Source organism: Carcharodon carcharias, chromosome 33 (assembly GCF_017639515.1).
Source record: "Carcharodon carcharias isolate sCarCar2 chromosome 33, sCarCar2.pri, whole genome shotgun sequence".
Lineage (NCBI taxonomy): Eukaryota > Metazoa > Chordata > Chondrichthyes > Lamniformes > Lamnidae > Carcharodon > Carcharodon carcharias.
The window spans coordinates 10,294,166-10,306,665 of record NC_054499.1 but is presented as its reverse complement, the minus strand read 5'-3'; the positions used below and the strand labels follow the sequence as shown (position 1 = coordinate 10,306,665).

General features: G+C 50.4%; 1 protein-coding gene across 1 annotated transcript in view; it reads right to left on the bottom strand.

Moving 5' to 3' along the window:
• The window catches only part of LOC121272388 (baculoviral IAP repeat-containing protein 1-like), a 57,066-nt gene that overhangs the window by 25,452 nt on the left and 19,114 nt on the right, over positions 1–12,500 (bottom strand). Inside the window, exons 6-10 of the mRNA XM_041179055.1 lie at positions 11,954–12,082; positions 10,048–10,147; positions 7,820–7,904; positions 5,007–5,046; positions 756–2,885 (exon numbers count right to left, since the gene is read on the bottom strand). Coding sequence (XP_041034989.1) covers positions 756–2,885; positions 5,007–5,046; positions 7,820–7,904; positions 10,048–10,147; positions 11,954–12,082 — 2,484 coding nt within the window. The remainder of the gene's footprint in view (positions 1–755; positions 2,886–5,006; positions 5,047–7,819; positions 7,905–10,047; positions 10,148–11,953; positions 12,083–12,500) is intronic.

The following is a 12,500-nucleotide window of genomic DNA, read 5'->3' as shown; positions in this document are numbered from 1 at the left end:
ACACACATTTACACACACACTCACACACACACACTTACAAACACACACTCATACACACACATTTACACACTCACACACATTTACACACACATGCTCACACACATTTACACCATACTCACACACACACACACACACACATTTACACACACACACATTTACACACTCACACACATTTACGCACACACACTCACACACATTTACACACACACACACACTTACACACACACATTTACACACACACTCACACACACACAACACACACTCACACGCTCACACACGCACACACTCACACAGACACACACACACTCACACACACACTCACAAACACACACACACACACACTCACTCTCACACACACAACACTCTCACACACTCACACACATTTACACACACACACCCTCATTCACGTTAACCCTGGCTGGGATTTTCCGGCCCTGTCATGGTTGGGACTTGCCATGGGTCGAGGTGCAGCCCCAGCCTGGAGTCCGTTAACCCGGGCAGGCAGGCGGAATCCGGTCGTCTCTCCTTCTCTCCAGGGAAGCTGCCAGCCCTGCCGAGATTTCCCTAGCATTTTCGGTGCTTGTTTCAGATTTCCAGCTCCCGCAGGATTGCGCTTCTGCGTAACTTCTCCTCGCACAGCTCGGTTGCCGGGTTTCGTTTGAGAATCACCCCCAGCCCCCACCCCGGCGAAGCACCCCGGGCATGCTCCACTGCATCCTAGGCGCTAGATAAACGCAGGTGGCTCTGGCGGGTACCTGGAAGTTGGTCATCGGTGAAGGTCAGTTCCAGGGACTCCACCATGGTCATTGAGGTGATCAGGGCCTGGTCTTCTAGGCTGAACTTGTTTCTGTTTAGGTCTAGTGCCTTGAACCGGTCCCTGTACAGCGCGATGGCTGGTCCCATCTGTGCCAGGACCCCTTGACTGTGCGAGAGGGTGAGCTCAATGCAGTTGGAAAGGGAGCAGAGGGTTAATAGATGCTTTGAGTCATCCTCTTGCAAGGTATCAACGTTGTGTATGCAGAGCTTGAGTTTTGGAGTCTTGTAGCAGTCCGGGACAGAAACAAAGGCCTTCATGAAAGAATCAGGGATGGATCGAACGATCATGGAGGAGAAGTTTCTGATTTCTTCCGATTTTGCCTCATTTCTCTCCATCAGCTGTTTTAAGGGCTGGAAGGCAGTCAAGTAATCTTCCTCCACTTTCGGCACCCCGAAGTTACTCATGCACTCCGCCATTTTGGGGTAACTGGGCATGTTGACCGTCTGCTTCCCGAATACTGAGATCTGGAGGTGGCTGAGAACAGGCAGGGTCTCCGGGTGCAGCTTTAGGAATTCCACCACGCTGTCCTGGGTAACGTCCGACGTTGTCAGTTGCAGGGGCCTCCCACCCAGGAACTTCAGGATGACGGGGGCGATCGCGGCAAGGCCCCGTCTGTCGGCCGCGCTCCGTACGGCGAACGCCAGGACCCGCTTAGTCACCAGGTCCGCCACGTCCTCGGGCTCCATCAGGTAGGGGATCTGGATGAGGAATTCTTGCACCAACTCTAGGTCGGGGTGTTGCTGCACGCACGGACTGGGGTCGGCCTGGCTGTCGAAGGAGGAGGGCACCCGGGTCATCGCTAGCAGGTGGGAGACCACGTGCGAGGCTGCCCCAGTCGATGAGCCCGCGGTGTAGAGCAGGAGGTAGTAGTACCGCGTGAACACAAGGAGGAAGGTGTTGATGCGGCGCAGGTAGCTGAGCCCCTCTTGGCGCAAGGCGGCGCCCTCTGACCCCAGCAGCTCGCCCAACCAGCTGCCCGCCAGGAACTCCTGGAAGGAGGCGTGGAAGAACCTGTAGACGGGCTTCAGGCGCTGGGCGGTGAACTTGGTCAACAGGCCCAGCCTCAGGGCCTCCTCTTCCTCCACCCCGGCCAGAGCGAGATCCTCGCCGGCGAACTCAAAGCGCGACCCGAAGACCCCGGTCAGCGCCAACCGGCCGCAGGCCGCCCAGCTGGCCTGCGCCCTCTCCCCCCGGCGGCCCGTCCGGAGGCTGTAGCGCAGGAAGGCTTGGAACAGGGCGAGACCGTGCAGTGACGCCTCCAGCGGGCGCTGCACCCACAGCTGGCAAACGGCGAGGGCGAAGGCCGGGGTCTTCAAGGTGCCTTGCAACGTCTTGGACCAGCCCAGGTTGTGGATGAGTCTCCGCAGGCGGGGCGGGTCATGTGAGAAGAGGGTCTTCAAGATGTGGATGGAGCCGTAGAGCGGGAACTCCGCGATGGAGACCACGGCGTTGGCGTACTGCCTGACGCTGGCGGTCCTGTTCGTCCGCAGCCCAACCACGACCGTGGCCCCGCTCAGGTGGTTCCTGCGGATCAGCTCCTCCTCGATGAACTGGGGGGCCCCAGAGTCGGCCTCGCCATAGTCGTCCAGCAGGAGGAGTACCCGGCTCCTGGCGCGGCGGACGAGCTCCCTCAGGGCGCCGTCGCTCAGCTCCGCGTCCTCCCCCAGCAACTGGCCCCGGACAGCTGCGGCCACGCTCTGGCCCGGCCCGAGCGAGCGCAGGGACAGGAGCAGGACCAGCTGGAAGCGGGCCAGGAGGGGGCAGCGTCCGGACCCCCAGAGGGTGGCCACCTTCCTCAGGAGGGCCGACTTGCCACTGCCCGCCTCACCCTCCAGCACGGTCACCCGGTCCAGGTCGCGGAGAAACTCGGCCAGGGTGACCCGCTGCAGCGGCCTGTCCCTGACGCTCTTCAGGACCAGGTGCAGCTCCGCGTAGACCCTGCGGAGGTCGAATGACAGGCAGTCGTTGAAGGAGACGGTGCTGAAGGCGGAGGAGCTGTAGAGTTTCCTTAAACGTCTCCTCATCATTCCTGCTGTTCGAGCCCAGCTATCCTCATTGGATGGTGTCTCTGCAAAACAAATATAAAACCATAAGACATAGGGGCAGGAATTAGGCCATTCGGCCCATCGAGTCTGCTCCACCATTCAATCATTGCTGATAAGTTTCTCAACCCCATTCTCCCGCCTTCTCCCCGTAACCTTTGATCCCCTTACCAATCAAGAACCTATCTATCTCCGTCTTAAATACATTCAATGACCTGGCCTCCACAGCCTTCTGTGGCAATGAATTCCATAGATTCTCCACTCTCTGGCTAAAGAAGTTTCTCCTCATCTCTGTTCTAAAAGGTCTTCCCTTTACTCTGAGGCTGTGCCCTCGGGTCCTAGTCTCTCCTACTAATGGAAACATCTTCCCCATGTCCACTCTATCCAGGCCTTTCAGTATTCTGTAAGTTTCAATCAGATTCCCCCTCATCCTTCTAAACTCCATCGAGTATAGACCCAGAGTCCTCAAATATAACGACATCTTGGAAGAAGCAATGAGAGAAAAGAAACGCAAAGCGCTGAGTTACGAGGGAAAGGTTTGCATTCCTATAGCGCCCTTCCCAGCCTCCGAACATCCCACTGCGCCTCCCATCCAAGCAAAATACTTCTGGAGTGCAGCCACCGTTGTAATGCCGGGGATATGGACTCGCGTGAGATTGGGAGCTGCTGCACTTGGATGAGGATATTGACCCGATTGAAGATTTGGGGACGATGAAACCATTTGATGGGGTCCACATATCCTGGAGGGGTTTTTTGTTTATCCCCCCTCCCTGTGTCGTTTCGACTCGGCCACAAGAGCACACGGCTGTGGGGTGGGTTGTGAGGTGGGGGGGGAGGTAGCAGGGAGGGGAAGACATGTCGAGTCGTGTCGCACCGGCGATCGTTGGCGGGGGTCACTCATGATGTGAGAGTGGCTCTAAAGAAAGTGCAAGAACACCCATCTCAGTGATGGTGACCTTGAAACAATCACCGATTGTCGTAAAAACCCCATCTGGGTCACTAATGTCCCTTCAGGGAAGGAAATCTGCTGTCCTTACCCGGTCTGGCCTACATGTGACTCCAGACCCACAGCCCATGTGGTTGACCCTTGACTCAGGTGACCAAGTGCTTGGTCAAAGAGATGGGATGTAAGATGCAACTTAAAGGAGGAGACGTTTAGGGAGTGGGAATGTTTTTTTAAAGCGCATTCACGGGGATGTGGGCGTCGCTGGCTGGGCCCAGCATTTACTGCCCATTCCTAATTGCCCCTTGAGAAGGTGGTGGTGAGCTGCCTTCTTGAACCGCTGCAGTCCATGTGGTGTAGGTACACCCACAGTGCTGTTAGGGAGGGAGTTCCAGGATTTTGACCCAGCGACAGTGAAGGAACGGCCGATATATTTCCAAGTCAGGGTGGTGAGTGGGTTGGAGGGGAACTTCCAGGTGGTGGTGTTCCCCATGTGTCTGCTGCCCTTGCCCTTCTAGACGGTAGAGGTCAAGGGCTTGGAAGGTGCTGTTAAAGGAGCCTTGATGAATCCCTTCAGTGCATCTTGAAGCTTTTTGTCTGGAACTCATCAGGACAAATGCAAGAATGCCAAATTTCAAAAGATCACAACAATTTATACTATATAAGAAAAGGGATATAGGGATCGATTCTCTGCAAATAAAAGGAACATGGTCAAGCTTGCAGCTTTTTTTTGAATTACCTGGGAGCTTACGGAGCCTTTAATTCCCCGTTGCTCTGCCCATGGCAACACTTCAGCCAATCAGAGTCGACTTGCCAGCCAATCAGCGCCCTTTTCTCTTAAAGTATAAACTGCTGTGATTGTTTGAAATTTGGTATTCTTGTGTTTGTCCTGATAAGTGTGAGATGTAAAGCTTCAGCAACATGTTCTCTTTTCAGCAAGGTTCAAGGTTTGTCGCACCAAGTGGCTGTTTGTTAAGAATTTCTTCTCTTTAATCCATGGGAAAACAAGCACAAGCTTCAAACAACAATCTACTTGAGGCTGAAAGACTGCCTCGCCCCATGATGTGGAGGCACTGCCTTTTAATTGGTTGATTGATACTTGTCATTCGAAAACTAGGCTATGAGAAAAATTCACCACTGATCCCCGGTGGGTGAACTGTTGGCAACCGTTATCGTTTTTATTACCGCCGGTCAATAAACTTACCTCCGCCGACAGAATCTTCGGTCTCCCCGGGTTCCTCATTCTATTAAAAAAAAAGAAAATTCTCAACTCACAGAGCTCAATGAATCCTTGACTCGATTACACTTCCGGACAAGAAGGTGAAGCCCTCCAGATGGCGCTGTGAGGCAAGGTTTCAGGCCGTACTGAATAACCTTAAGTCATAGGCCCTTGAGCCTTCTCCACAAGATCATGGCTGATCCCCCACCTCAACCCTACTTGTAACCGTTGGGTTGTGTCTCACTAACGTCCTCCAGTGATGGAAACTTGGCACCCTTACCTGCCCAGGCCTGGGGTCAGGCATGGCTCTGTGGGTAGCACTCGTGCTATCCTGTTTCAACCATTCCCGAACCCGAAGCAGAAAATCTGGGCTGACATTGCCTGGGGTGTTGCCCCCTCACGTGAGGTGTCGAACTGAAATTCCTCTCGTGTTGTGGGGAGTGGGTGGGGGAGGGGGGGAACGACCTTCCAGGCACCACTGGAAGAAGAGCAGGGGAGTTCTCCCTGTCGTCCTGGTGTCTTTGCCCACCGACACCGCTACAACTGGTCATTATCTCGTTGCTGGCTGTGGGGGTCTTGCTGACGCAAATTGGTTGCCGGGTTTCCTGTATTATAACTTTTGACTGCGAGCACTTTGGGGACAGTCTGAGGTTGTGGCGGGTGCTATATCAATGCAAGTCCTGGTCTCACACGTGACTCCTGTCAGCACAATGGCCCAGCGAGTTCCGCCCGCGGGCGGGAAACGAATGTCGGCCTTGTTGACCGTCGCACGTCCTGGGATCGAATTTGACAAAGGCTGAGTGGGTTCGGGATCACACGCAAGCCTGGTGACCCCCCCATTTCTGTGGGTCTAACATGAATACAGGATGAAACAATGGGGGTTATCAGCATTTGCTCTCACAAATCCCTATGAGAAGTAATTCCTGTTGGTGTGATAAAACTATCATTTTTTTTTATGACACAGCAGTTGGTAAAGGCTGAGTTGTTTAAACCCCAGAGGGAAACTTGAACAACTGTCATAACCTATATTTTCAATCGGTATGTTTGAGATGCAGCTCTGAATTCAGGAATAAGACCACCGAGCCTCAAGAGATTTTTATATAAAACTAAATTAAACATTTATTAATTTAATAACAAAACACATGCACATGTCTACAAATTACTACCATAATAACTTTTCAACAAATCCCCAAATTAATCACTCCCAGGTAAATCTTCACCAAGGCAACAATAACCTATTGACTTTAAACAGACACCAGGCAAAGCACATTTGATCTTACAAATTCAAAATGAGGTCCCTTGCAATTTGGTTCCTTTGCAGACATAGTTGTAGGGCTTACTGGCTGGTTAGATCTTAAATGCCTCTGATCTACACACACAAACTCCTTTGAATGCACTTTTTCCACCGAATCCTAGGCTCTAAACGTCACATCTTCTAACAATAACATTTTCATTCCACTAATTTGATCAGTTATATAAACACATTGCTTGGTGTCTCCCAAATAGGTGCAAGAGTTTACCCATGCTTTTGAATGGTTTATTCAACAAATGTAAATTCACACTTTACCTTCTCCTTATGTTTAGCTAATTAACATCTTAAAACTACTACACATCAAAGCATCCAGATTAGCTGTCTTTAATCCAATTGAGACACATGCACACACACACACACACACACACACACACACACACACACACACACAAACATAGACACACACATAGACACACACATAAACACACACATAGACACAGACCCTACTACAATTCCAATTTAAGACTAATTTCCAATAACATTATAGACATGAATATCTCTTCAGGACATTTCTCATAGTATTTTTGCGGGATATTGTAAAGTAGGCTTCTGCGTGTATGTGCATGTGTATGCAATTCTGTGTGTAGCTGGTTTAATTAAATTAGAGACATATAGACTGTTTAAATTATCAAAAGAGCTAGGTGTAAAAAGGCATTTGAAATACTAATGGCTGAGCCAAGTAAAGGGGAATTTGCATTTTTAGATTAGGGGAGATGTTGTTGGGTTTTCAAAGAAAAATAATAAAGTTTTTAACAATTGGCCAGATAAAGAGGGCAAGGTTATTACATTGATTTTTCCCAAAAGTGCTGACCATAATGACAACATAAAAGATTTTTATATTATGGAGAAAGTAAATTCCAAAGACATGGGAGAACAATGGGGTTTACAAATCACGGAAGGAGAAATATATTTAAAGAAGGATGGAAGGCTGTTGTGGGGGTGGCCATGTGGGAGCTGAAAGATACACCATGTGAAACCGACTTGGGGAAATGCCTCTAGCCGCACAGCAGAAGTCTGCTGCTCGAGTAATCAAACTTGTGTTAAAAGCCTTTGGAATCCCACTGTCGAGTGGGTGCTGTGGTAACCTTGCTGGGTTGCCTATTTAAATTTAAAATCTATTCCGGGATGTTGCCTTAAAGGGGGTGTATAGTTGGGAGTCTGGTTAATTAGGAATTTTGGGAATTGTTATAACATGAAGCAACTATATAACTATAATCTTATGCATGTGTTTTATTCCTTTCTTTTGTTAATAAATATTTTACTTTTTTTTAGTTTTAATTTTTTTTTTTCATTTTTAATTTTTAAAATCTCTAAAGATGTTAGTCGACTCATTACTTCTGAATTCGGTGCACAAGCCCTCTTGTAATAAATACGAATTGCAAAACAGTTGTGATAGCTTGGCCAAGTTTCCCTTGTGGATTTGGTCAGCCTAGTAAATACCACCTGCCGTATCATAGCACGGGGACAAGGGAAATGCCTACGTTACCGGTGTAGTGAAGGGTAATTCCTTAAGCTGCTCTCCCTCCACATCTCTGGCACCTGCCTGCTCTCTCCTGAGAAGAAATGGGCATCTGGAACACAAAATCAGAACGGCGTTGAGTTTGGCTCACCTGGGGTTTCTCAGTCGCTTGAGGTTTCATTGCAAGTAAATAATTCCGAGCTCTGTATAAGACATGGCCGCCTCTCCTCAAGGCGGATGCTCCGATTGGCCACAGGGTCATCGACATCACACCAATCCCAGCTCCTGCGCAGCTCCACCTCATCAGCAATGAAGCTTCTAACCCCCAGAGTCATTGCCTCAAGCCCTAAGTTGGTTTTAAGTGTACATTTTCTATTTATTGTTTGAATGCAGAGCAACCGTGGTGAATAAAGACCCCTGCCGCAAGTGCAAGAGCTATAAAGAGTGAACAGGCACTCCCCAGGGGAGCCACAAGGACATGAGGTAGGCCATTCAGCCCCTCATACTGGCTCCCCCATTCGATGAGATCATGGCTGATCGTCTGACTGTGGCCTCAACTCCACTTTCCTGCCAGCTCCCCTGCACCCCCCATAACCCTTGACTCCCTTAGCTAAGAAAGGAAAGGATATACTTGCCTTAGAGAGAGTGCAGCGAAGGTTCACCAGACTGATTCCTGGGTTGGCAGGATTGTCGTATGAGGAGATATTGGGCCGACTAGACCTGTATTCACTGGAGTTTAGAAGCATGAGCGGGGATCTCGTTGAAACATATAAAATTCTGACAGGGCCAGACAGACTGGATGCAGGGGTGATGTTTCCTCTGGCTGGGGGGTCTAGAACAAGGGGTCACAGTCTCAGGATGTGGGGTCGGCCATTTAGGACTGAGATGAGGAGAAACATCTTCACTCAGAGGGTGGTGAACCAATGGAATTCTCTACCACAGGAGGCTGTGGAGGCTCAAGACACTGAATATATTTAAGAGGGAAATATATCTCTAAAGGTATCAAGGGATATGGGGAGAGAGCGGGAGTACAGTGTTGAGGTAGAGGATCAGCCATGATCGTAGTGAATGGTGGAGGAGTCTCGAAGGGCTGAATGGCCTACTCCTGCTCCTATTTTTCTGTTTCTACGTTTGTCAATGAAAAATCTGTCTGATTCAGCCTTGAATATATTCAGTGACCCAGCCTCCACTGCTCGCTGGGGAAGAGAATTCCACAGACTAACTACCCTCGGAAAGAAAATAATTTCTCCTCATCTCCATCTTAAATGGGAGACCTTTTATACTTAAATGGTGTCCCCTAGTTCTAGACTCCCCCATCAGGGGAAACACCTCTCAGCTTCCACCTGGTCAAATCCCCTCAGGATCTTATACGTTAGCATCCTCTTTAAAAATTATACCCACTCATGGGATGTAATCATCACTGGCTAGGCCAGCATTTATTGCCCATCCCTATTGCCCTTGAACTGAGTGGGCTTGCTAGGTCATTTCAGAGGGGCAGTTAAGAGTTAACCACATTGCTGTGGGTCTGGAGTCACATGTAGGCCAGACCAGGTAAGGATAGCAGGAGGACATTGGTGAACCAGATGAGCTTTTACAACAATGGCTTCATGGTCATTAATTTCAGATTCTTTATTGAATTCAAATTTCACCATCTGCTTTGGTGGGATTTGAATCCAGGTCCCCCAGGCTAATGCTGGAACACTAGGTCAGTCACAATATCAATGCAGCTTTACCTCCCCCGCTGCTAGCAAATGCATTCATTTGTCATAGAGTCATGGAGATATACAGCACAGAGACAGGCCCTTTGGCCCATTGTGTCCATGCCAGCCATCAAGCACCTATTTGTGGAAAGTACTAAACATTAATGAATAATACAAAACGGAGTAGGCCCATACATTTCAATGTTTCTCAACGTCGTTCTGCAAAAAAAAGTTCTGTTCTAAAATCAATTCCTCAATGCATTTCTGATAAGAGTTTTAACAAGGTTGGCAAATGAATTGAACATTTGGGACATGGTTAATCCTAAAGTGATTCTGTTTCACTTTACTCCTCAATACCAGGTTTCAGTTTGCATCTCAAAGTTTCATTGAGGCTGCCTGACAAATGGCGATTGATGAAATGAATGATGAGACACCAGCGTCTCGAATTCTCTGTGATTGACACTCTTCCGTGCAAGCGCGAGTAGTGTCTCCCCACCCCCCCGACCCCACTTAGTGTTGCAGCATGAATAAACACAGCTTTATACATATCCTTACTCCGAGGAGTGTCTCTTATGCTCTGTCCATGCATTATCTCCTTCCTCCCATTTCGATAGCTGAATTCCACAGCAGAAACACTGAATATGGTCAGCAAGACCTAGGAATTCAAAGAAAGAGGTTTGAGATGGTAATCTACCCACAAGATCGGGAGGCCCCGCGTCACGGGCCGGAATCCTGGCTCATGCCCCTCCACCGCCACGATCTCTCTTTGGCATTGAAGGTAGGCCCGGGTGCAGAGCGGTTGGGACAGGGTCGATGCCGCCATCAGGACTTGGGCCTCTGCTAACACGGAGACCTCAGGGTCGGCCAATCCGACGGGTGGAAGAAAAACCCAGTCGGCTTGATATCCCGGCGCACACTCCCGAGGTCATGTAGGGCCGAGGAGGGACGCGCAAGGAATAGGAGGAGGGGTAGACCAGATGGCCTGTCAATCCTGCTCCGCCATTCAATACGATCAGGGTTGATCTTGGGCTTCAACTCCACTTCCCTGCCCCCTCCCCATATCCCTTCACTCCCGGAGAGACCAAAAAATCTGTCTGTCCCAGCCTTAAATATATTCAATAATGGGGCGTCCACAACCCTCTGGGGTGGAGAATCCCAAACATTCACAGCCCTTCGAGTGAAGAAATTTCTCCTCATCTCAGTCCTACATGATTGGCCCCCTTATCTTGAGACTGTGCCCCCGTGTTTTAGATTCCCCCTGACCAGCGGAAACAGTCTCTCAGGGTCCACCCCGGCCAAACCCCTTCAGAGTTCTTGTGTGTTTCAACGAGATCGCCTCTCATCCTTCTGAACTCCAGAGGATATAAACCCAATACACTCAGCCTCTCATCACAGGATAACCCCCTCCTCCCAGGGAACCTTCACTGAATGACTCCAATCGGAAACATCACCTTGACTTGTTGAACTGATGTGTTCGAAGACTACCTGGTTAATTTGACCCCTTTTATCCTGAAGGGAAGGTTGGAGGCAACCAACAAAGAATGGGGTTCTAAAATGGAGGGCTACAGGGGTGGGGGGGATCCCACTGGGGAGGGAGGGCTAGAATTTTCGGATGGTCTCGTCTACCCTCTGCTTCTTTGACAAAACAGTCACCCGAGAGGAACGAGTTTCTGTCTGAATGGGAGGTGGGTTTGTTTAACTGAATCCCTGAGATTTTGATTTAACAAGCCCTCTAATGTTCCAGTCGAAACTTGGAGCATTCTCGGAGGCTTTGATGGGGTCAGTGTCGATAAGCCACTTCCTCCCTGGCTGCAGAGTCTCGAATTAGCGGTGTGGGGTCGGAGGGGGAGCTGGGACACAGTCTCAGGATAAGGTTGGCAGCTGTTGCTCACCTCTGCATCAGAACATTGTGGGGTCCAAGTCCCCCCCCCACACCACCACCCCCCCACCAGCAGCCCCCCCACCCCACCACCACCGCACCCCCCCCACCCCACCACCACCACTCCCCCCACCCCCCACACACCAGGGCCCACAAAAATCCCAGCTCAAGACGCAGCGCAGTACCGAGGGAGTGCGGCACTGTAGGAGGTGCCGTCTTTCAGGTGAGACCTAACCCCACATCCACGTCCCCTCAGATGCATGTCAAAGGTCCCACAGCCGCTGTTTTGAAGAAGGGCAGCGGAGCTCTTCCCAGTGCCCTCGGGCCAACATTTACGCCCCCTCAAGCAACATCACAAAAGTAACGATCCGGTCATTATCGCCTGGCCGTCTTGTGGGATCTTGCTGTGCGCAAATTGGCTGCCGCGTTTCCTACACGACAACAGTGGCAACGGCAGTCCAGGGGCACCCGGAGGTTGTGACAGGTGCTATAGAAATGCCAGTCTCTCTCTCTCCCTATAGCTTCAGGCCTGCCCCAAGTTGCCACCTTGACACTCGGTTGTGCCAATCAGCCTGGACTAACCTTGATAGAAAAACCCAGCCTCCGCGAGCTCTGCCGGGCTTGCGCTGACATCTGGTGGCCAGGTGTGGAATGACTCCAGCCGGGTCTTCTCGTCCGCGAATATGTTCCAATTGCCTTCCGGGTCCGGCCCTGGCAATGTGACCCGAGACAGAAATGTTGCGTGAGAGCACAGAAAGATCCCGCGCGCAAATAAACGAGAATCAACAACAGGAGCCGGGACTCACGAGACGTCCAAACATTAAACCTGCGTCCCTCTGGTTCTTGACCCCTTCTATCGACTCTGTCCAGGCCCTTCATGATTTTGAACACCTCCCTCAAATCTCCTCTCAACCTCTGCTCGAGGAACAGTCCCAACCTAACCACAGAACCGCAACCCCTCGCCCCTCGAACCATCCCCGTTAATCTTTTCTGTAACTCCCTCTCAAGTCTTCACCTCCTTCCTCAAGTGCGGCATGGACACAATTACACAAGTGAGGCCCTAAACTACCAAAGCTTTCGCCCACAACCCTGGGCCGCAAGATGCTAGAACGGAGATGATTTAAATATA